This window comes from Cebus imitator, unplaced genomic scaffold (genome assembly GCF_001604975.1).
Source record: "Cebus imitator isolate Cc_AM_T3 unplaced genomic scaffold, Cebus_imitator-1.0 Scaffold64, whole genome shotgun sequence".
Classification (NCBI taxonomy): Eukaryota; Metazoa; Chordata; class Mammalia; order Primates; family Cebidae; genus Cebus; species Cebus imitator.
The window spans coordinates 1,174,839-1,200,962 of NW_016107379.1; the positions used below are offsets into that span (position 1 = coordinate 1,174,839).

Sequence of the window (26,124 nt, forward strand, 5' to 3'; positions counted from 1 at the left end):
TTCATCCATGTCCCTGCAAAGGGCATGAACTCATCCTTTTTAGGACTGTATAGTTCTCCATGAAGTATATGTGCCCCATATTCTTTATCCAATCTATCGCTGATGCGCATTTGGGTTGGATCCAAGTCTTTGCTATTGTAAACAGTGCTGCAATAAACATACGTGTGCATGTTTCTTTATAGTAGAATGATTTACAATCTTTTGGGTATATATGCGATAATAGGATTTCTAGGTCAAATGGTGTTTCTGTTTCTAGATCCTTGAGGAATCGCCACACTGATTTTTTAACTAATTTACACTCCCATCAACAGTGTAAAACCATTCCTATGTCTCCACATCCTCTCTAGCATCTGTTGTTGCCTGACTTTTGATGTTGCCTGACGTTTAATGATCGGTGTGAGATGGTATCTCCTTGCGGTTTTCATTTGCATTTCTCTAATGACCAGTAATGATGAGTTTTTTTCCATATGTTTGTTGCCTGCATAAATGTCTTCTTTTGAGAAATGTCTGTTCAGATACTTTCTGATGAGGTTGTTATTTTCTTGTAAATTTGTTTAAGTTCTTTGTAGATTCTGGATATTAGCCCTCTGTCAGATGGATAGATTGCAAAAATTTTCTCCCATTCTGTAGGTTCCTTGCTCACTCTGCTGATAGTTTCTTTTGCTGTGCAGAAGCTCTTTAGTTTAATTAGACCCCTTTGGATCTTTTGTTGCCATTGCCTTTGCTGTTTAGTCATGAAATCTTTGCCTATGCCTATGTTCTACATGGTATTGCCTAGGTTTTCTTCTAGGGTTTTTATGGTTTTAGATCTTATGTTTAAATATTTAATTCATCTTGAGTTAATTTTTGTATAAGGTGCAAGGAAGGGGTCTGGTTTCAGTTTCCTGCATATGGCTAGCCAGTTTTCCCAACACCATTTATTAAGTAGGGAATTCTTTCCCCAGTGCTTGTTGTGGTCAGGTTTGTAAAAATCAGATGGTTGTAGATGCGTGGGTTATTTCTGAAGCCTCTGTCCTGTCCCAATGGTCTCTATACCTGTTTTGGTTACTGTACCCTGTAGTATAGTTTGAAGTCAGGTAGTGTGATGCCTCCACTTTTGTTCTTTTTGCTTAGAATTGTCTTGGCTATATAGGCTTTTTTGGTTCCATATTTAAAGTTGTTTTTCTAATTCTGTGAAGAAAGTCAATGGTAGCTTGATGGGGATAGCATTGAATCTATAAATTACTTTGGGCAGTATGGCCATTTTCACAATATTGATTCTTCTTATACATGAGCATGGAATGTTTTTCCATTTGTTTGTGTCCTCTCTTACTTCCTTGAGCAGTGGTTTGTAGTTCTCCTTGAAGAGGTCCTTCACATACCCATCGCATCCCTAAGTTGTATTCCTAGGTATTTTATTCTCTTTGTAGCAATTGTAAATGGAAGTTCACTCCATTTACTATGATTTGGCTCTCTGTTTATTACTGGTGTATAGGAATGCTTGTGATTTTTCCACTTTCATTTTGTATCCTGAGACTTTGCTGAAGTTTCTTATCAGCTTAAGGAGATTTGGGGCTGAGACAATGGAGTTTTCTAAATATACAATCATGTCATCTGCAAATCAAGACAATGTGGCTTCTTCTCTTCCTATTTAAATCCCTTTCTTTCTCTTGCCTGATTGCCCTGGCCATAATTTCCAATTCTATGTTGAATAGGAGTGGTGAGAGAGGGAATCCTTGTCTTGTGCCGGTTTTCTAAAGGAATGCTTCCAACTTTTGCCCATTCAGTATGATATTTGCTGTGGGCTTGTCATAAATAGCTCTTATTATTTTGAGATATGTTCCATGAATACCTAGTTGAGAGTTTTTAGCATGAAACAGTGTTGAATTTTATCGAAGGCTTTTTCTGCATCTATTGAGATAATCATGTGGTTTTTGTCATTGGTTCTGTTTATGTGATGGATTATGTTTATTGATTTGCTTATGTTGAAACAGCCTTACATCCCAGGGATGAAGCCAACTTGATCATGGTGGATAAACTTTTTGATGTGCTGCTGGATTCAGCTTGCCAGTATTTTATTGAGGATTTTTGCACTGATGTTCATCAGGGATATTGGCCTAAAATATTTTGTTTTTGTTGTGTGTCTGCCAGGTTTTCATATCAGGATGGCACTGGCCTTATAACATGAGTTAGGGAAGAGTCCCTCTATTTCTATTGTTTGGAATAGTTTCAGAAGAAATGGTACCAGCTCATCTTTGATGAGCTGAATTTGCCTGTGAATCCATCTGGTCCTGGGCTTTTTTTGGTTGGTAGACTATTAATTACTGCCTCAATTTCAGAACTTGTTATTGGTCTATTCAGGGATTTGACTTCTTCCTGGTTTGTCTTGGGAGGGTGTAAGGGTCCAGGAATTTATCCATTTCTTCTAGATTTTCTAGTTTATTTGCATAGAGGTGTTTATAATATTCTCTGATGGTAGTTTGTATTTCTGTGGGATCAGTGGTGATATTCCCTTTATCATTTTTTATTGTGTGTGGTTGATTCTTCTCTCTTTTCTTCTTTATTAGTCTGGCTAGTGGTCTAACTATTTTGTTAATCTTTCAAAAAACCAGCTCCAGGATTCATTAATTTTTTGAATGGGATTTTGTGTCACTGTCTCCTTCAGTTCTGCTCTATTCTTTGTTATTTCTTGTCTTCTGCTAGCTTTTGAGTTTGTTTGCTCCTGCTAGTTCTTTTTTTGTGATGTTAGGTTGCTGATTTTATATCTTTTCCACTTTCTCCTGTGGGCATTTAGTGCTATAAATTTCCCTCTAAACACTGCCTTAGGAGTATCCAGAGATTCTGGTCCATTGTGTCTTTGTTCTCATTGGTTTCCAAGAACCTATTTATTTCTGCCTTAATTTCAATTTTTACCCAGTAGTCATTCAGGAGCAGGTGTCTTTGCATGTGAGATGGTGTCTTGAATACAGCACACTGACAGGTCTGGACTCTTTATCCAGTTTGCCAGTCTGTGCCTTTTAATTTGGGCATTTAGCCTGTTTACCTTTAAGGTTAATATTGTTATGTATGAATTTGATGCTGTCATTGTGATGCTAGCTGGTTATTTTGCCCGTTAGTTGATGCAGTTTCTTCATAGTGTCGATGGTCTTTACAATTTGGTATGTTTTTGCAGTGACTGGTACCAGTTTTTCCTTTCCATCTTTAGTGCTTTCTTCAGGAGCTATTGTTGGGCAGTCCTGGTGGTGACAAAATCTCTCAGCATTTGCTTATCTGTAAAGGATTTTATTTCTCCTTTGCTTATGAAGCTTAGTTTGGCTGGACATGAAATTCTGGTTGAAAATTCTTTTCTTTAAGAATTTTCAATATTGTTCCTCACTCTATTCTGGCTTGTAGGGTTTCTGCAGAGAGATCCACTGGTAGTCTGATAGGCTTTCCTCTGTGGGTAACCCGACCTTTATCTCTGGCTTCCCTTAACATTTTTCCCTTCATTTCAACCTTGGTGAATCTGACAATTATGTATCTTGGGGTTGCTCTTCTCAAGAAGTATCTTTGTGGTGTCCTCTGTGTTTCCTGAATATGAATGTTGGCCTGTCTGGCTAAGTTGAAGAAGTTCTGGATAATATCCTAAAGGTGTTTTCCAACTTGGTTCCATTCTCCCTATCACTTTCAGGTACACCAATCAAACATAGGTTTGATCTTTTCTCATAGTTGCAGATTTCTTGGAGGCTTTGTTCATTTATTTTCATTTTTTTTTCTCTAATCTTGTCTTCATGCTTTAGTTCATTAAGTTGATCTTTAGTCTCTGATATCCTTTCTTCTACGTGATCAACTCAGCTATTGATACTTGTGTATGCTTCACAAAGTTCTCCTGTTGTTTTTCAGCTCCATCAGGTCATTTATGTTCTTCTCTAAACTGGTTATTCTAGTTAGCAATTCCTCTAACCTTTTTTCAAGGTTCTTAGATTCCTTGCATTGGTTAGAACATTCTCCTTTAGCTCAAAGAAGTTTGTTAAGTTTGTTATTACCCACATTCTGAAGGCTACTTCTGTCAATTCAAATTCACTCTCCATCCAGGTTTGTTCCCTTGCTGCTCAGGAGTTGTGATCCTTTGGAGGAGAAGAGGCTTTTTGATTTTGGGAATTTTCAGCCTTTTTGAGCTGGTTTTTCCTCAACTTCATGCATTTACCTACCTTTCGTCTTTGATGTTGATGACCTTCCTATGGGGTTTTTGTGTGGATGTCTTTTTTGTTGAGGTTGATGCTATTCCTTTCTGTTTGTTAGTTTTCCTTCTAACAGTCAGGCCCCTCTGCTGCAGGTCTGCTGGAATTTGCTGGAGGTCCATTCCAGGCCCTGTTTGCTTGGGTATCACCAGCAGAGGCTGTAGAACAGCAACGTTTGCTGCCTGCTCCTCTTCTGTAAGCTTTGTTCCAGAGGGGCACCCACAAGATGCCAGCTGGAGCTCTCTTGTATGAGGTGTCTGTCGACCCCTGCTTGGAGGTGTCTCTCAGTCAGGAAGGATGGGGGACAGGGACCCACTTGAGGAGGCAGTCTGTCCCTTAGCAGAGCTCGAGCACAGTGCTGGGAGATCCGCTTCTCAATTCAGAGCTGCTAGGCAGGGATGTTTAAGTCTGCTGAAGCTGCACCCACCTTCCAGGGAGATGCAAGTTTATCTATAAGCCCCTGACTAGGGCTGCTGCCTTTCTTTCAGAGATGCCCTGCCCAGAGAGGAGGAATTTAGAGAGGCAGTCTGGCTACTGTGGCTTTGCGCAGCTGTGGTGGGCTCCGCCCAGTTCCAACTCCCTGGCTGCTTTGTTTACACTGTGAGGGGAAAATTGCCTACTCAAGCCTCAGTAATGATGGATGCCCCTCCCCTGCCAAGCTCCAGCATCCCAGGTCAACTTCAAACTGCTGTGGTGACAGCAAGAATTTCAAGCCAGTGGATGTCAGTTTGCTGGGCACTGTGAGGATGGGATCCAACGAGCTAGACCACTTGGCTCCCTGGCTTCAGCCCCCTTTCCAGGGGAGTGAATGGTTGTCTCTCTGGTGTTCCAGGTGCCAACGGGGTATGAAAAAAAAATTCCTGCAGCTAGCTCATTGTCTGCCCAAATGGCCACCAGTTTTGTGTTTGCCACCCAAGGCCCTGGTATTGAAGGCACCTGAGGGAATCTCCTGGTCTGTACATTGCGAAGACCGTAGGACAAGTGTATTATGGCTTTCCTTGGCTAGGGGAGGACATTCTCTAACCCCTTGTGCTTCCTGGGTGAGGTGATGCCCCATCCAGCTTCTGCTCACCTTCCATGGGCTGCACCCCGTGTCTAATCAGTCCCAATGATATGAGCCAGGTACCTCAGTTGGAAATATAGAAATTACCTGGCTTCTGGGTTTATCTCACTGGGAGCTGCAGATCAGATCTCTTCCTATTCACCCATTTTGCCAGCCACTGTGAAGTGGTTTTTTAAGATGCTGATCATTTTTAAAAGTTGTCTTTTTATTAGTGATTTGTCAGAGTTCTTTATAGATTCTAGATACAAGCATTTTGTCAGGTACACATATATTGCAAATATTTTAATACAGCTTATGGCATGACTATTTATTTTTTTAACAGTGTATTTTGATGATCAGAAATCTTTAACTTTGATGGAGCCCAGTTTGTCTTTTTTTCTTTTAAAATTAATATTATTTTTATTATAAGAAATATTGGCCTACCTCAAATTGTGAAAATATTACCCTATGTTTATGTCTAGGTGATTTACAGGTCTAAAATTCACCTAGGATTAACTTTTGTATATGGTTTGTGGCAGGATTTAGGTTACTTTATTTCCACATATGGATATCCCATTGTTTCAGCAACGCTTTTTGAAAAGATTTTTGTGCTGACTGTGCATGTTTATTTTTGGACTTTATTCTATTAGACTGAGTTATTTGTCTATTTCTCTACCCATATCACACTGCCTTGATTACTGTAGCTTTATAGTCTTGATATTGATAGCATACATTTTTAAGTTTTATTCTTTTTCAAAGTGTTTATTGACCCTTCTAATAATTTTGCATATATATGTAAATTTTATAATAAATGCCTCTATTCTTTAAAAAATTGCTGCTCAAAATTTTAATGCAGTCATATTGAATCTTAGACCAATTTGGGGAGAGTATCTTATCAAATATTAAATTATCTAATCCATTAACATAGTGTTTTTTGCCATTTAGTTATTTTTTTCTCAGTGATATTTTGTGGGTTTTAATGTAGAGGTCTAATACTTTCTTACATATTAAATTTACTCAAAATTATTTTATAATTTTTAGTGTTATGAAGGTTATTTTATTTCATTTAAGAATTTTTATTGCTAGTATATAAAAGTGGAATTTTTATTTGTATATTGACTTTGTACCTATAATCATGCTTAACTTATTGTTTCTAGTACCTCTTTGGTAGATTTTTCAGACTTTTCTACATGAAAACTCATGTTGTCTGCAGATAGACACAGGTAACATCTTCCTTTATAATCTTAGGGCTTTCATTTTTCTTTCTTAGTTTATTTAATTTGCTAAGACCTATATTACAATGTTAAATAAAAGAGGTAAGAGCAGATATTCTTGCCTTGTTCATGACCTGATAAAAGATGCTATCTTACCATGAGGTGGTGCAATTTTAACGAAAGGCTTATTCCCCATTCCTTATACATTGAAGAGTGTTCTGAAGCGAACAGCTGCATAACAGTTGTTTTAATGTGAATCTCACTCATATGGTTTCCTTTGTACAAAGCTTGCATATCTACTCTTGCTTCTTTTCAGTGCCTTCAATTACGATTACTCTTATCAAGAGGGTAGTCCAATGCAAGCTACTCCGCCATTAATAAAAGCTTTCTTTGCATATATAATTTCAATCATTATACTCTTAATTTCTTTTTTTTTTTTTTTTGAGACGGAGTTTCACTCATGTTACCCAGGCTGGAGTGCAATGGCGCGATCTCGGCTCACCGCAACTTCCGCCTCCTGGGTTCAGGCAATTCTCCTGCCTCAGCCTCCTGAGTAGTTGGGACTACAGGCACGCACCACCATGACCAGCTAATTTTTTGTATTTTTAGTAGAGACGGGGTTTCACCATGTTGACCAGGATGGTCTCGATCTCTTGACCTCGTGATCCACCCGCCTCGGCCTCCCAAAGTGCTGGGATTACAGGCTTGAGCCACTGCGCCCGGCACATACTCTTAATTTCTTATTAGATGCTCTATTTGTTAGTTTCCTTCCAAACCTGTTGGATCTTTTTTGAGTGTCTGATCCTTGCTCATTTTTTATCCCTCTCTTAGTTTTAAAACATATTAGATGTATTTATTTTATAGTCTATATCTGATTACTCCAATAAATGAGGCACTTATGTGTCTTCTTCTCCTCTTTTTGTTCCTGGACTCTAATGCTTATAATAGCTTTTTTCCTCATACATTTATTTTTTTTTTTAATGTTGGCTTATATTCCCTAGAACTTTAGATCCAGTAGTTCTTTGTGTCCTGAGTTCAGAGTAGCTTCCAAAAGGAATATACATTGATTCTTGGGACCTTGGGCATGCCACAAACAGATTCATTTCATTTAAATTGTTGCTTAGATTTTTCCATCCTTGAAAACTGGGTACCCAACCTCCATTAAGACCAACCTGCGGCCAAGAATTCTTAGAGGAGAGGTTTTTATTCCTCTACCAAGAGCCAAAAATGAGTAAAGCATGTTTCTTTGCATGTAACCTGTCAATATAAATTTGATATTTTTCCTTATTTTCTATTTCTGTGAGAGTTTAATCTATATGATTCCTAGTTTCATGCAATGTTCTCTGATTCACCTACTCACATTACATAGGTCCAAAGCTTGGTCCCCTGTTGCCAAGGAGCACAGCTACTAAAATCAAAACTCTAGACTGCTAGGATTGCTAGGTGCAAGTCGGATGGCAGCTTCAATGTGTGACTTCCACCAGATACCACTGCTTGAGTTTGCTTTCAAACCCCAGAGGAATTCTAATGCTGTCTTATAAACTCAGCCATGTATTTCATACTGTTTTCGTGTTTCATCCAGTAGACATTTTGTAGTGAGAAGATTTCAAGATATGTAGCTTAATATACAGCTAGAAATTGAAATATTCAATATTTACTTTTTAATTACTGAAAAATGTAGTTCTTATTCTTTGTTTAGCTGATTGGCAAATGAATTAGCAGAATGATAACAGCAGTTACTTACTGACATCTATGCCCATACATGGGAAATGCTTTTTAAAAAACAGCTTTTTAAGAAAATCAGTTATGAGAAAAAAGAGATGGAGCTACTGAATTGTCTGCATCCCTCATGTTAGTTTTACTTTTGCAATACTCCAAAGGATTTCTGTAAAGCAATGTAGAGGGCATAACCAAGGAAGGAATTGTGAAAAACAGAAGTGATTGGGGGCTAGTGTTAGTAACTCACCAGTTCTCAAAGCTATCTTTCATGGATAAAATAAAGCTTGAATGAATAAGAATGTTTCTTGGAAGTTAGCCAGATTTCACATGAAAGGGCTTCTATTTTACTCTTTTACCATGGAGAACAATATCTTAGCAATTACACATAATACATTTAATTCCTAAGGATGAATTATACAACTATAACATGTAGGTGATAAAACCTATCTAACCTATCTTATAGATTGTTAAATAGGTTAACTGTAAAAGGTTTAGTTAGCACAGTAGCTTTAAACATAGTAACTGCCCGTTCAATGGTAGCTATTTTTATTTCCTCTTATACAAGTTCTGACGTGAGAAACTTTTAATATCTTTGTAAATGTTAAGTCCAGAAATTGTTTAACATCCTTAAAGTGAGAATGGACTCAGGAAAAAGCTTGGGTTCCCCATTCTAGTGGGGTTCCTTCCTGAGGTCCAAAGTGCCTTGCTTTCCCCTCAGTTATGACTATTCGGTCTATTGCAGTTTCTCACTGAAAGCAGTTTATGTGACTGGTAATAATTTTTTTCTTTAGTGTGATGTTCAAAGGAGTTCATATTAGGGATTGGCAAGTTACAGAGATGGACAGCAAGGAAAGTCTTTATCCTCAAGAAGTCTGTACTCCAGGGTTGTGATCTTAAACCCTGGGGGCCAATTATAATCACCTCCAAAGAGTCCAAGAAAAGTACTAACGTCTCTATGTTTATCTTCTCTTTTTATACAGACAGTTGATATCTTGGGGCAGCAATCATATTATCACCTTTTCTTATTCCTCATAGCCACTCCCTAAGTGTAGCAATTATCAATTTAAAAATAGTTAAAATTACTAAAAATTAAACAAAACTACTGAAAAAATCCAATTTTAAAGGCAATCTATTCTATGAATCTTCAGTGGGAGTTACTAATAAATTCTTAGGTCAAAAATAATGTACGTGTAACATTGCTCCCTGTATTGTCTCTAAATTTCAAAGGCCATATCCCCCAAAGAGAGAACAACAGCTGCACCAAAATTAAAAAGAAAGTTGCAACTATAACACAACGTTTGCCAGAGGAAAAAATTCATATAAGACTGTAAGTGAGAAAACTTGTCTTACCAATTTAAGGTAACCCTCAGCATCTAGAATTAAGTTTTCTGGTTTCAGGTCTCTGTAGATAATACCTAGTCGATGCAGGTAATCAAATGCTTCTGTCACACAAGCAACGCAGAATTTGGAGGTGGGTTCATCAAAGCTGCCTCTGCAATGAAATCATTTCCCCTTTAATACTCTGGATACACATCTTTGGTGCTGTTCTAGGTGTCAAATCAATTACTGGATTGGCAAATTTATGCAATATGAATATTTTGCAGGGTATCAACAATAAAATGCATTTATACATTGTATAAAATAATACATTTTAAAATAAAATATTATTAAGCTGTTTGCAAATCATAAGGCAATTCAGGGAGATATGTGATACAAACAAGAACTATTTCACTAAAATTAAAATACCAGTAACTGTTTCTGGTAATCACACATGAACATGTGAAACACAAAAATCCAAAACAAAAACCTTCTTTAAACACCCATCACAAACTCTGGAGAAACTGCAACTATTTCAGTGGAGAGCTTAACCCAGACTTTTGCACTGTATTACTTGACTTAAAAATGACTCAAATGATTATTTTCATTTCCTGTTTGCATAGTACGTAAGAGTAACCCAGGTAGAAATGGGGACATAACTCTTTTCTTTTTGGTGCCTCTTGATCTTTTATTAGTCCCCTCTTTCAGCACTAGGTGTAGTTTTACAGACTGAATTTTTTTTAATGTAGTGGTTATTTGCCAAATGGTCTCACAGAGGAATGTGGCTTTGGAGTGACAGAAACTACATTTGACACCTGTTTATTTTACTAACTATATCCTTGATCAAGTCATTTAACTGTTCAAAGGCTCAGAATCCATATCAGTAAAACGGGTTTGCTACTTACTTAAAAGTGTTTTCAGGATTAAGCACAGTGCTTAACAGGTAGCGATAAGTCCCTTTCCTAAAATGATTTCGTTTTTCTCAACAAATTTGCCTATTGAAGCAAAGATAGAAGAGGCTAATGCATTTGCAGGTGTCATGAAAGTCTCTTCATCCTTTCAGGTTCTCTCCATTCAAATCTGTCCAACAAAATGTTCCTGACACAACACATTCATCGTCAACTCAGATGCTCAATGTTATTTTCTTGCCTAAGTCAGTGATTCTCAACCATAAATGCACATTAAAATTGCCTGAGAAGCATTTAAAAAATCATTTACTGGACCCCATCCCAGATTAAATAAATCATAACCTCTGGCATTAGGGCCCAGTATTACTGTGTAAAGGCTTTCTACGTGAATGCATTGTGTGGCCAACTTTGAAAAACACTGGCCCAGGTATCATTCTAAATATGTGGCCTTGCAGCAACTCCCACAATCTAATCCAATCTACATTCTCATGCCTTCTTCTGTTGACTTTATCTTCCACCCAAATTCTTCTGTTCATCCACAAAGAGACCTAATACTACCCCAACTTCCCTGCTCTGTCTTAAAGCAGTTTCCCTACCTCTCTGCCTTTCCAAATTTTGGTCATGTTTAGAGTTTAATTCAAATCCTTCCTCTACCATCACATTCTCTCTCTCTCTCCCCTCCTTGAAGCTTACCATCTACAACACTATTTGACATTTAACTACAAATTTTCAACTTCTTTGTCATCATTTGGTTTTCTCACTAAACAATGAAATGTTTTAAAACTGTATACATAATCTCCCAAGGAAGCTCCGAACTCATTGGAGAAAAAGTTTTTACTTTTACTCTTTTGGTTAGAAAAGTCCACACTGTCTAGAGCTTCTCCTCCTGACCCCGACTGTGCACTCTGGAGCCTTTTACATAGGTGGTGCTTAGGAAGTAACTGTGGTTTTAATTGTGTGAGAACCATCCCTTGTGTAAAACTGAATATTTGCAGGCATCTTGCTCTGCTTTTCAGTGAGGGCTTACGCACTCTCCACCCCCACCGTTGTTTACCATCCTACTTCTGCTAGATTTGGAATCAGAAACAACTGGGTTTTTACCCTGACTCTGCTTTGTTCGTGTAATCTGGGATAGTTCACCTTCTTTCTAGTCTGGGATTCTTTAAACCCTATAATAGAGATGACAACAACCACCTTGTGGGGTGTTATGGCACTATTGTAGTGTTAGCTAATAAAATATCACTATTACTGCTTTATTTTATCACATGATATTTGCTTATAATAATTTCCTAATAATTTCCTCTATGCCTTTTTAAATGATCATAAATATAGCACCCATTAGACCAGATGTGAGTACACAAACTTTTTCATTACCTGTCCCTTAATATACTCCATAGCTCCCCACCTAAGCAGGCCTCCAGAAGCATGTATACATACTTATTGTCCTTGAAAGTACGATATAATCTGTGAAGACAGATAAAAACATGATTATTTTTAGAAATCTAGTTTAAAAACCTTTTTAAAGCTGCTTAGAACTATCACCATAACATTATGAACAATAATCCTTATCTCCATATAAATATCCCACAACTACACTGGCCAAATTCTCTGATTTCCCTACTGTCTTCTGCTCCTATGGATTTCTTTACTTAGATTGCCCTTTCTCTAACCACAGAGTGAACTTAACTTCAGTTTTACTGTAAAAATTTTATCCATTCTTCAGGGTCAATCTACAAGGCCATCTTTTAAACAAAACAGCACATTATTCTAATTACCAAATATGGCCTCTCCTTTTTCCAAAAACTCAGAGACCTCTGAGTAGGTCTTTAAGATCTGCCTTGCTTAGTAGTTATTCATGTCCATGTCTTATGTCCCCTAGTTGGTTAATTGATGTTGGATTCCCCTGGAAATAGACTCTGAGACAGATTTGCAAGCAGTCAGTTTAGAGGGGAGTGCAATTGGAAACAATGTCTGCCAGGGAGGAAGGAAGTAGAATTGGGCTATGTTTTAGTTTCGACAAAAGTCTCAGCTTCAAGGGGCCCTGCAGTTGTTAGACGGATGTCCCTGAAGACAGCATATGATCTTGGGCAAGGTGGTTCTCTTCACCAAAAAAACAATCAAAAACGAATGTCCAGAGAGGAAGTGAGCTAGAGTCTTCAGCTGACAACCACACTCCTAGAAACTGGGAGAATGGGGGCTCAGCTCCGAAATGGGACCTGGGCAGGGCATCAATTTCAACGTTGTGTAAAAGCAGTTTTGGGGTCTTAATCATCAAGAGACCCCCCTCCTTTTCTGCCTAGCACTGCACCCAGGCCAAAGCAGACAGCAGAGCAGCCATATCATGTAGAGATAGAAGAAGCAATCAGGTAAAATGGTTCCAAGTGTGGGTTCTGAACCAAGCTGCCAAGGCTTGAATCCAGGTCAGACATTTATCAGCTCTGCAACCTCTGTTTTCTCATTGTTTCTCAATGAACATATATTTTCATTTTACTCTATACTGATCACATATCATTAATATATATATTATTGATATATATTCATTGAAATATATATATATATATATATACACACACACACACATTTGATTCTAATTGACCAGTGAGATAAATGTGTTGATTATCTATACATATAGAAGATATAACTTATAGCAGCATCTGGTATGTTAATTTCTCAATAAATGTTGTCATTAATATTTATTCTTCACATTTTTTCCCTACTACATGCCAGACACTTTGGAAAGAGTTGAAGATAAGACAATGAATGCAATCTAATCTATGCCCTGAAGCTGCTCATCATAGCTTATTAATGAAATATTAATTTTAAAAGGGCATCCATTCTAGGAACATAATTAATATAAAGATAATTGCATGACTCTCTATTGCCAGCACCACCTGGGTTCAAACTTCTTTGTTAATCTTGAGGGAAAAAAATGGATCTGGAAATATAGATTGGCAGAAAGTGTCTTTTAAAGCATTTGATCAAAAAGCATAAATTCTAGCCATTATAGGGACACTTTAATTGCCCAGATCACTAAAACTATGCTCTGGGGCATTAAGACATATACAAAAGCATAAATTGGCTTACGCCACTACCCATGAATTTACAAGGATGGAGAGCTGTGGCCTATAATAAATATTTTTTCTGCAAACTCTTATGACAGTTACGGAAAGAATAACTATTAGGACATGGATGTTTTGGTACTTACAGTACTGCTAACACCAGGGTATATTCCACCTTGGCATCCCACATATACCCAAATGCCACCCCTACAGAAATTCAACATCAGGATGCTTTCTGAGGAGTTTCTTACAAATCTTTGCTTCCCTAGTCCCCAGTTCTGCATTAGGTCTGAATAAAATAACCAGTTCAAATTATTCCCCAAAATTTTATATTTACATATATACATACTCAAACACATATATATATATAAACACACACTTTTGTGATGTTTACTCAAGAATAAAAACAACTGGAAAACATCTGACCCCAGATCTCAAACTTCTAAAATTTTTAGTACTGTTGCTGTGACTGGGATGGAGAATCCAGAGTGAGACCTCCCCCTCTTCTTTCTGCCCTCTTTCATGGAAAGTTTAAAAGAAGAGCTATACAAAAAAATGAGATTCTGTCATTTGCAACAACATGGATGGAACTGGAGATCATTATGTTAAGTGAAATAAACCAGACATACAGAGACAAATATCACATGTTCTCACTTATTTGTGGGATCTAAAAATCAAACCAATTTAATCCACGGAGATAGAATAGAAGGATGGTTACCAGAGGCTGGGAAAGGTAGTGGGGAGACATGGGTGGAGGGGGAGATGGTTAATGGGTACCAAATAAAGCAGAAAGAATGAATAAGATCTAGCAATTGATAACACAACGGGGATTGCAGTCAACAACAATTTAATTGGACATTGTAAAATAACTGTAAGAGTATAAGTGGATTGTTTGTAACACAAAGGATAAATGCTTGAGGGTATGAATACCCAATTTTCCATGCTGTGATTATTATGCATTGCATGCCTGTATCAAAATATTTCACATGCCTGATAAATATATGTGCATACTATGTACCCAGAAAAAATAAAAATAAAAATAATTTAAATAAATAAAGAGTACAAAAATCCTAAGTCCTAGGAAGCCAAGGGCTCACTTACTTCACAATGAATGGAGAGCACAGTTCCTCCAAGATCCTCTTCTCTGAGTAGACATGCTCCTGTTGCTTAGTGTCAACAATGTGCTTCTTCCTTATACACTTCATAGCAAAAGCGACATTCTCATTTTTTACTTTAACCTATGTAAGAAATGGAAAGATACATCAAAATTAACTTATAGCTACATAAACATGCTAATTGACAAGAGTTAAAATTGTTCCATGTTTATGGAAGCCCTTAACACTTATCCCTCTGAGAACTTTTATCCAAATGTACACACTTCCCTTTCATCATAATTTCTAGAATAGTTCATCTATCTGGGATGTGGCTCCAAAATTTTTGTATTAAAACAAAATTCTGTTAGACTTAATAGTTAGATAGCTATTCTGTTTTTAACTGGGTGACATAAAAAAATCGACCAGAATTGCCAGATATTTTTTTCATATTATTCACTTTGCTTTCAAAGAAAGATATATTATTATTATTATTGTTATTATTATTATTATTATTTTAAAAACCAGTTTCACTCTGTCACCTGGAGTGCAGTGGCACAATCAGGGCTCATTGCAGCCTTGACCTCCTGGGCTCAAGCTATCCTCCCAGCTCAGCTTTCTGAGTAGCTGGGACTAATTTTTGTAATTTTTATAAAGATGAGGTCTCACTATGTTGCTCAAGCTAATCTGAAAATCCTGAGCCCAAGCAATCCTTCCACCTTGACTTCCCAAAGAGCTGGGATTACAAATTTGAGCCACTGCACCCAGTCTAACGCAAGATATGTGAAATCAAGTTCTGTATCTGTACGATCCAATATGATAACTGCAAATCACATGAGGTTACTTAAAGTTAAATTAATTAAAGTTAAAAATTCAGTTCCTGAGTTATATTAGTCACATTTCAAAAGCTCAACAGTCATGTCTAGTTAGTGGCTACCCTATTGAACAGCGCAGATACAGGACATTTCCCTCAGCACAGTTTTATTAAACAGTACTCCTCTAGATGCACAGTGGAGTATTTCCCTAAAGGAAATAAAGATTTTAAAATACTTTTTTGATAGATTTAAAACTCCATAAGCAGACTATGCTAGACAAATAACTATATTGTACAGAAATGACTGCATTCCATATTTTGCTCACGTTTGCCATTAGTGTTGCCCATGACTTTTAAATCAATGGTGGATTTACTGCTTCAATTATTATTAGAAAAACAGATTGCAGCTTTGTTAATTCAATCCTTTTCTCACAAACGTTGATGAAAAATACCACTGCAGACGGGTATTATCTTTATCTGTCCTTAAGGCATAAGAGACATTACACACATGCTTTGTCCTAAGGAATCATTTGTCCCCAACCCCATCAGAGATGAAGTAAGGACTAGGTGTGAAGTGTAGTGTCCAGACTTCCCTGACAGCATTTCAAATCTACCATGCCCAGGGCCAGCCAGCAGACCAAGGGGTCAACAGAGTTCCCAGAAGTTAAGGTTTGGTGAATCCTTAATGAATCCTTACAAATCTGATGGGCTAAAGGACCTGGTAATTGCCAAGACCTCAGAGCCATCTGTACCCAGTAAGGTCACAGATCTCTGCTCCACAGTTTCCTCAGAACACTTGATTTGACAATACTAACTTTCGCTACTCCTTGGAAGCTGATAGCTCAGAGAGGGGGTGATATGGAAGGCACAACTGAAATTAGGCTGTAAGTTCCCAGATATCCTGATCAACACTACAAAAGGCTGCTCTCCGAATGTTCCCTTGCATTCATCTTGTCTTTTCTCACATATGAAATTTTGAGCAGCCCAAAAATAAGGTAATAAAGGTGAAATACAGACATGGTAGTGGAGTTGTTTAAAGAACAGAACTGTAACACTGAATATTTCATTTCTGTGGCATTTTCATTTGACACATTTTTCTTTTCTTTGGTGAATAGAGACTAAATGTGTCATAAATGTGTATATAGACACATATTTGCTGTTAGAAAATACATTTTTAATGTTTCCTTTTGTAAGTGCTTTCTTGGTACATTGATAATCATCAAGAACAAAATTCATGAAAGATGTGATGTAAGCTTGAACTAGCAGCTGATTATTACAAGTTACTTACTAGGACAGACCTGCTACTATACAATATACAGAATGAAAAGTTTACTTTCTCAATTTCAGTTCAAAGCAACATTTAAGATAGCAGTAATAATTCATATATTCCTCCAAGATATGCTGGAACATAAAACAAAAAAAAAAATGTCAAAAGGCTTCTCTCAGATGCTTGAAACGTAAACCCCTTACAAGCTCAACTCTTCCGAACCCACCAACGCCCAGTGTTGCAATAATCTCAAGGTTCTGGAATGGGGATGATGAGGAAAATCTGGCCACCTTCTCCTTCAGCTGAATCATTTCCAAAGAGAGCGCTTTAGACAGCTTCCAGTTAGACATGGACCGCCTGGACAAGAGAAGTGAAACTTTACACACACACACCCATAATCAAGCAGGTGTCATGCCATACATAAATTTCACTCCTATGACAGTCTGATTTCTGCTGTAACTATGATTTATAGTTGCCACACAGGCTATCTCAACTTTTATGGATAAGATTCAGTCCCAAGCAGGGAGAAAACAATAGAATAAACAAACATGAAATTAACACATACATATACACCAAGAAACAGACAAATGCCAAATTGAATCAATGAGAGATAAAATGGGTATCGTTTGTGATATTTAAAATATACCTCTTAGATTTCTCCTCAATGTGAAAAAAAAAAATTTTAATTAAAAATATGACCAGGCACAGTGGCTCATGCCTGTAATCCCAGCACTTTGGGAGGCTGAGGCAGGTGAATCACAAGGTCAGGAGTTCGAGACCAGCCTGGCCAATATAGTGAAACCCCATCTCTACTAAAAAAATACAAAAATTAGCCATGTGTGGTGGCAAGGTGCCTGTAGTCCCAGCTACTCGGGAGGCTGAGGCAGGAGAATTGCTTAAATCTGGGAGACGGAGGTTGCAGTGAGTCTCGATCACACCACTGCACTCCAGCCTGGGTGACAAAGTGAGACTCCATCTCAAACAAAACAAAACAAAACAAAACAAAATTAAAAATACATAAACCTCAATAAAGCTATTTTAAAAAAACATAAAAAGCAGTCAATGAAAGAGAATAAAACCAGAGAGCCACTTCCTTTGCGTCATATACAGGAGAATGCCCCAATGAGAATCTTTCCTATGTTTTTCTACTTCTATCAGATCTTGAAGCTTTGCATGGCTGAACCAAAATAACTGCTTTGTGAAATATGACAAGTACATTTTTTACTTTATATCTAAGTACTGTTGTTTAGAAATACCAATTTTTTTGTCTTTTAATTAAGATTTACTGCTCTGGGTTATATATTCACAAATTGTTACCACAAGAGGGTTTCAGCATAAAAATTGCAAACGTATTGCTTGCAAAAAACATATGAAGTACTGACGGAATATTATTCAAATTTAAGTTTTCTAAGAATTTTGACTATATGGGTTTGATAGCACTATCTAGTGAACATATGCTTAAGCATTCACTGTAAAAATGTTTCAGCAAACAATTTTCAAATAATTTTCATTTAACAAAAGTAGACATTTCTAGTAAATTTAAAAAAATTAATCACTATTACTGCATTCAGAGACCTACTCAAACCCCTCCTCCACATATCCCTGGGTAATGGTTTCCTTATATTTTGAAAAAATTCTAATGGTAACCCTGCTCTTTACTTGTAATCAAGTATTAATGTTTTTTTGAGCTAAGTCACCAGGCAACATAAAATATCCCTTTTGTAAAGCCCTGGATTAGAACATTTCTCCTTAACATTCCTACTCATCACCCAAAAAAAAAGGAGTAGACTACTTATAGACTTAGATAATATCCATTCTAATGGAAGTGGTGCTGTTTTTGCGGAAAAAATATTAAAAAGAACTCTCCAGAATTTTCTAGTGAAGGCACATTAAGAATTACCACACAGCAAGTCACACCCTTTGTTCCCTTCTTTATCAGCTGCCGGAAGTCAGCTCTGGCTCAGGAAAACATTCCTTCACTTACTTGGCATGTCTTTTTTCATCATCACGGTTCAGGTTTGCCACATATCCCTCAAGGTATTTTTGCAGCTCTTCGAATGTACCGACAGTTTGGTTGAATGTTCTAAACAGATAAAATAAAATAAAATGCTCTGTGCTAATAGTTACCAAGGCAACTTGACATTCTTCTAAGCTCATAAAACACTAGCTGGTTATTCATGACTTTATAAATCATTTTTAAAATAATTTATAAAATGTTAAGGTTGATGTAATATATAGAATGGTTATTAAAAGCTATATGTAGTTGATCCTTTGAATTTATAAAAGCAAAAGGGCTATTAGTGAAAACAGAAAACTTTTAAAAATAGGTTTCTGCCTTGTATTTGAGGTTTAACAACAAGTTTTTTAAAAGAAGATAGTGGAAATGGAACAGCCTTACAAGATCTGTCTACTGAATCAACAGGTTACAGGGGTTACAGGTTCTTTTAACTTTGCTTAATTAAGTTAAGCCATATGTGTGTGTGTGTGTGTGTGTGTGTGTGTGTGTGTGTGTGTGTGTGTGTGTATTTTAAATCAAGGACAACATTTATCTCTTGTTTCAAGATAACTCCATTTCACATTCTTTCATAATTAAATCCAATACGTTTTGCCGTAACTTAGTAGTTCTCTGTCTTAGATTCAGCCAACATCTCTTCACCTTTCTCACGCTTCCTGGATCACAGGTTTCACATGGGCCTGATCTAATCTCTTGTCTCCAGTCCATGATTCTTGGGAATTCTAACATAGTCATATGCCCATGAAAAAAAAATAATCCCTTTCCTCACCAGCGAAAGGCCAACTTTCTTGATGACTTCCAATGCTTCCCTGCTTCTATATCCAATAATCCACCTTGACTTGTGATTATTAGGGTGCTTCTTTTCCACACTACAAAATAGTATCCTTCTTAAAAGTAAAAACCATGCTTTAATCATCTTTGTAACATGTGAAGTACCTAGTACACAGTAGAATGAAAAGAGGGAGTTTACCTCAAAATACCTAAAACTAACAAGCCAGAGCCACCTCAATATTGTGCTATCTCAACTTACTGCCTCTACTCATTTACCTGACAACCAATCTACATTTACTTTATTAAGCACGTATTACATACTGTGTAGGCTATTTTTTCATTTCCCCTCCAGATCTATTCTCTATTCTTCTCTAGCCTGCTCTATGGACTGACCTTTGTCGACTGTAGAGTAGTAATACATAAAATAGGATGGCTATGAATTTTCTAATTTTCAATAGTTGAAATTTTCTGTTAAAAAGGAAACATTCTTACTTTGTTTTACTTTTATTTATTGTATACTTCACCATGATTTTGCTTGCTATTAAACTGACTGCAGTATTATTGTAATAAAAAATAAAAAAATTTATTTTTTTAAATAGAGGTGAGACTGGTGCTATAGGTCTCTAGAAATTCTCCACTAGCTAATCCTAAAGCCAAGTTCAAACAGATACAACATTGTTGCTGGGATATACAAATAGCCCATATTAATTCAGATCCTATAGCCTAAGTAATAACTAATCTACTTTTTTTGAAATTTGTCTAAACAATCAATGGTAGAGATGTGACAAATAGCATTTCCCATGTGTTTAGAGCTCTTGCCCTACAAAAGGATTATTTAACATTTTATTACATTTAAAAATATGAAATATAACTCAAATGTTAACTCTCCTTCTTGCACTGTATTCAATCTAGCCATTTGTAAAAATCGTGAATTAAGAAAGAAGTAGAAAGTCATTGGCTTTCAGTCACTACACTTTATTGCAAAAGTGGTGCCCTGTATTCAACCACCATCTGGTGAGCACTTCCCACATGCCAAAGACTATGTCAAAGGCTGGGCACTACAACTGCAGTGAACAAGTTACATGATTCTGTATTCATGAAGCTTACAGAAGCATGGGAAGACAAATGTTAAATAAAGCAATCAAAGTGTTATAATGACAGGATAAGGGTATAAAGGCTGCTAGGAGAGCATTATTGTGGGATCTTATTCTAGTCTATAAGTCATAGCTAGCATGATCATATAATTTAACATCCAAACTGGAATACATTTCAGAGTGAAATGATGTGTCAATATTAAATATGCTGTGTAATATGGACAGTCTCAGTAAATCCAAGATGTTAAGTAAACCTAGTCATATCTGATAATCAGCTTGTTTCACTTACAGAAAAAATTCACATAACTTTTTAAGTCTCATTGTGTCTAATGCTATACTTTGTACATTGCAGACTCTAAATTATACACATGTAAACAAAACATTTCAAAACTATAAACTGGCAAGTAACTTGAAAGCTATATAAAAGTACTGCATCCTCTTTATGGATTATGAATACATGAGATATTGTATAAATATGTTGTATAAATATGTGGTATATGTGATTACAATGAAGGGAAAGGGAATGAGTTCTTCCTTTCTATCCTTCTATTTTTAGTCCTAGCATTTTGCATCAATTTGTAATATTTTACCACACAGCTAATGCCACTCAGTGCTTGCACACATTTTAAGGAGCATATATACAAGACGATGCATTATAGATATAACACTGTACCAATATATTTTCCATTTGAGAGTTGGCATCCAAAGATTACCTTTATCTGAAAACACTTGGCACTTTTCTAGCCCCATGCTTTTGCTTGAGAGTTTTATTTCACCTACGGTGACTTAGACATTTCCTCTTTACCTAGAAAAATCCTGTTAATACTTTAAGTCCCATTTCCACACATAAAAATTAAGATAAAACCTTGACCACTTTCCTGCATAGTGATTGCTTCTCTTTTTGAACATGTGCTTGGGAACCAACTGGCAGAATGGAAAGCATGCGGAAATGAGTCAGGAAGCCTGGCCAGAGACGGCTCCCACACAGGGAGCGCTGTTGGGAAAATTATTTAACCTACTGGGGACTCATTCTGTATCTATAAAGGAGAGAAACAAAATAACTCTAAGTGATATTAAGAATTATTGTTGACCAGGCACGGAGGCTCACATCTGTAATCCCAGCACATTGGGAGGCCAAGGCAGGCAGAGCAGGAAGTCAGGAGATCAAGACCACCCTGGCCAACATGGTGAAACCCTGTCTCTATTAAAAATACAAAAATGGGCTAGGCATGGTGGCATGCACCTCTAGTCCCAGCTACCTGGCAGGCTGAGGCAGGAGAATTGCTTTAACCCGGAAGTCGGAGGTTACAGTGAGCAGAAATCGCACCACTGCGCTCCAGCCTGGCAACAGAGCGAGATTCTGTATTTAAAAAAAACCATTATTGTTAACTTTTCAGGTATGTTAGCATTGTTGCGGTCATGCATTACATATAATACTTAGTTTTTATAAATGCAACTCAAACGTAGAGATAAAATAATTTTATGCTTGGAACTTGCTTAAAAATAGTGTGGAGACAGCAAAGAGTGGTAAAGGGTTATATATCAGGCATGAAGTGATCATTGTTTAATTTGCATTATGGGTTTATGATACCATTCTGTCTATTTTTGGATATGTATTTATTTAGCAGTCAACTTTATACTCCCTTGTGATATCTGTTGTCATTTTATACTTGTTAGTATTTTATATGAGTACGCTCTATTTCTTTGACTACACCATGACATTTTTGACAATGGCCTGCCTTTGGTATCACTGAATTTCCTTTATTTTGTCAAGCAGATAATCAACATATAATGAATTGATAAATGAGAAACCGAAGGCGGCTGATTCAAACATGGTTTAAAATGAGTGATGGTTATAAAATGAGACCTATTTTGAAGAATGACCTAAGACATTTTGAGATTAATATTGATATGCATCACTTATAAATTACTACAAACATTTAATTAAAGCCTCTCTGGAAAATATAAGCTAATAAATATTTTATGCTTTGAGAGAGGTCTTGTTCAAAAATTTTTTGACTACTAAAGGCATTTTAGAAATGGTTCACTATATTGTTCACTATATTATATGGAAGAAATCCATCAGAGAACTAATAAACTTACTTTGCTAGAAGATGCAGAATTTAAATCAGTCTATTGCTGATATTTATGTACAAACCCTGCACACAAAATATTTAGCATGCCAGCAGATCTGCCACTGCCACAGACTGATTCAGCTCAGAAGGCCCTGTTCCTCCCCATGAATTTTAATAGAATGTACTTGCAGCTGAGATTGGCCAGTGTTTCCAAGTGGTGATGAATGAGAGAACAGATCGGCCTTGGAGTTACAGAAGGCCAAGTCTTCAAAGGTGGCAGTGGCCTGCCTCCTCCAACATCAGTATACTCACTCTCGGTCTATAACCAGGCATGCAACATCATTTTCTTCAGCAATAATGTTAGCTGACCTGACATCATCACTGCAAACAAAAATAGAAAGTCAATTTTCACTACAGGTAGAAATTAAACATCACCTTTATTAGGGAATTTACTAACTTTGTATGAAAACACAACCATCACTTAAACCTTCCAAAGACTGCTTATTTTAAACATCATAATTTATATCCAAAAAAAAAAAGAGATTGAAATGTGCCACAACAAAGGTTATATACACAAAGAATTCAGAGGAGAAGAAGATAATTGTACTGGAAACAGAATAATTAGTGACTGCAACTGTTTATGGAATCTCATTCTGAGCTTTGTGAAAGTCAAAATAAAATAGCTCTCCCCTGATCAAAGGAGAACTCTTCATTAACAAGAAGACAAAACAAATTAATTGATCAAAGAAATATTTTGGGAAAAGTCAAGTAATTAGGATAAGATAAACCAATCAATAATAAAATAAAAAAAAGTTTCCGAGTCATATCACCCAATTAATACCAAAATACTTTCATTTCAAAGCATAAAATGTATATTTTCCACGAAAATCTCTGAAATTAGAGCATATCTTAAAATTGATAAATTATAGTATATTTAGCAGCACTTTCTTTTTCTTAGGTGTGCATAATATAGCAGTGCATCTTATAACTGACATCTTGCAATTGCATATGATCTAATTGTAGCAAATTTAATTACCTAATGAATGCTAATGGGTCAAGTACCACTTAAAGTACTTCTTTAGAGACCTCTTTACTTGTATTAGCTTCCTCCCTCTGTTAGTTATAAACTCAAAGACACACACAAAAAATGTACATCCACAATGCACGCAGTGCTCTGAGATTCATTTAAGGTGAGTTGGGAGTAGTAGGCATACCCTGAAGTATGCTTTGGGACTCTTCTAGTCAACTTCATCAAAAATGTTATCACACAAAGTGTATTTCCTTTACCTTCCCTTAGTAATAGGACAGGAAAAACACTGGCAGCCTATCTCTACCATTTCAAAGAAGACCCTTATCTATCTAGCTCACATTCTGAGACCTTCTGATATAACTCACAGTCCCTCCCAAGTTTACAGGGTCCTTGTTAGAGATACTAGTGAAAACACTTCGGTTTCATGGACTTTTGGGACAGAAGCAAGATAGTTTGTACTTGTATATGTAGAGGAAGAGATAGAGATAGAGATAGAGATCCAGACAGATCTAGAAATAGACATAAACATAGACATAGACATAGACATGATCTTGACTGTGGGCCAACGATTTGATTTGTGAGCTTAGAGACAGGAAAGGCATATGGTACTCCTTCTGCATGTCAGTATCATGATTTTGACTAAGAATATTCTCTGCAAACACTTTACAAGTATTAGATGTATGTAAATACACTTATTTTTCTTTCATAGTAACTGTGTAAGTGCTATGGATTTTTTTTTTCACATAAAATTCTGAAAGAACTCCAGGGATTATTTAATGTCAAGTCATGGAAATATACAAAATATAAGGAATACGGAATCACAGTCAGTGGCCCTAAAAAGTGAGAGCATTAAAATGCACAAAAATATAAAAATATTTGTTTCCAACTTTCCTTCTCATTGATTTTAGCTTAATGCTTTCAAACACCTTTAGGAGTTGAGTGTCTATGTTAAACACAAATTCCCATGTTTCTTATGGGAAACACTGTAATTGGCTAACTGTAACATATAGCATAAAAAATTATTTCAGGTCCAGCAAAACTAAATAACATATTTTCTTTCAAGAGCTATTTTAACTCTATACTGCATTTATAAAGTTATGTGCATTTTCAAGCTTCAGTTCTTTTGCTTAAAAGTATAAGGAGACCTATAAGTGTTAAGAACAAATACGTTTAAGTCCTGGATAATGATATTACATTGTTATAGTGCATGAGTGTATTAATATTCTGTGACAAATAAACAGAAAGAATAATTTTCCTAATATTGAAATAAGTTCATTACCAGCTGTAAGTGGTAAAGAAGAATTCAGCTTGTCTTTAAATTCCTTTTAAATTGTTTACATAATAGTTAAAACTTTATTTTTAGTAGATGATTTTCTTTAAAAACTAAGAGATTTATGATTTTTAAACACTGAAATTTGTCTTCAGGTAATTTCTAAACATGTTTGCTTTGCTCTGTACTTAGGTAAACCTGATCTACAAATCAGCAGAATTGGGGACTCATAGGCAAAGGTTAAGAAGATAAATGAACAGAAATACTATTCCTGCTTTGTTTTGTTTCACATTTAGGCTCATACTTTATTTTGTGTATAAGAGCCCTACTAGTGGCTCTATCAAGTGAACATTTAACATTTGCTGTTTTGTTTATAATAATTAAAACAGTAATGTTTGGCCTTGTCTGCTTAAAAAATAAGTCATAACTGTCCTGATGCTGAGAAACATGCCTCAGGAAATCCGAAATAATATTCCTTTTCTAAAAGCATACATACAGTTGAAAAAAATGCATTTAGTCATACATAAATTTTAACTGATTTCTTAAGTAATTCCACGTATTCATTTGAAAACAAAGAGATTTCCAGTAAAGTGTGTTGCCCTAACTTTAACTTAGTATTTTAAAAAGTTATTTATATTTAGGAAAATGTATTTGATCAGACTTCAGGTTTTATGCGTTCCAGGAGGTGCAAAGTATGAATTGAGCCATTTAATCAGCTTTTTTTAAAATTGCATCTTAGGTTTTGGGGTACATGTGAAGAACATGCAAGATTGTTGTATAGGTACACACAAGGTAGTGTGATTTGCTGCCTTCCTCCCCATCACCTATATCTAGCATTTCTCCCCATGCTCTTTCTCCCCAACTCCCCATCCCCCACTGTCCCTTCCCTATTTCCCCACTGAGCGACCCCAGTGTGTGATGCTACCCTCACTGTGTCCATGTGTTCTAATTGTTCAACACCCACCTATGACTGAGAACATGTGGTGTTTGATTTTCTGTTCTTGTGTCAGTTTGCTGAGAATGATGGTTCCCGGTTCATCCATGTCCCTACAAAGGACATGAACTCATCGTTTTTTATGGCTGCATAGCATTCCATGGTGTATATGTGCCACATTTTCCTTGTCCAGTCTATCATCGATGGGCATTTGGGTTGGTTCCAGGTCTTTGCTATTGTAAACAGTGTTGCAATGAACATTCATGTGCATGTGTCCTTATAGTAGAATGATTTATAATCCTTTGG

General features: G+C 36.4%; 1 protein-coding gene across 3 annotated transcripts in view; it reads right to left on the reverse strand.

Moving 5' to 3' along the window:
- PRKG2 (protein kinase cGMP-dependent 2) overlaps positions 1–26,124 on the reverse strand; it is a 121,064-nt gene that overhangs the window by 34,928 nt on the left and 60,012 nt on the right. Inside the window, exons 9-14 of one of the 3 annotated variants that reach the window (XM_037739151.1) lie at positions 22,897–22,965; positions 18,615–18,713; positions 16,921–16,987; positions 14,560–14,696; positions 11,774–11,863; positions 9,525–9,666 (exon numbers count right to left, since the gene is read on the reverse strand). In XM_037739151.1, the coding sequence (XP_037595079.1) occupies positions 9,525–9,666; positions 11,774–11,863; positions 14,560–14,696; positions 16,921–16,987; positions 18,615–18,713; positions 22,897–22,965 (604 nt within the window). Of the gene's footprint in view, positions 1–9,524; positions 9,667–11,773; positions 11,864–14,559; positions 14,697–16,833; positions 16,988–18,614; positions 18,714–22,896; positions 22,966–26,124 lie in introns of all 3 variants that reach the window. The other 2 variants (XM_017530203.2, XM_037739152.1) reach the window with 2 other exon arrangements.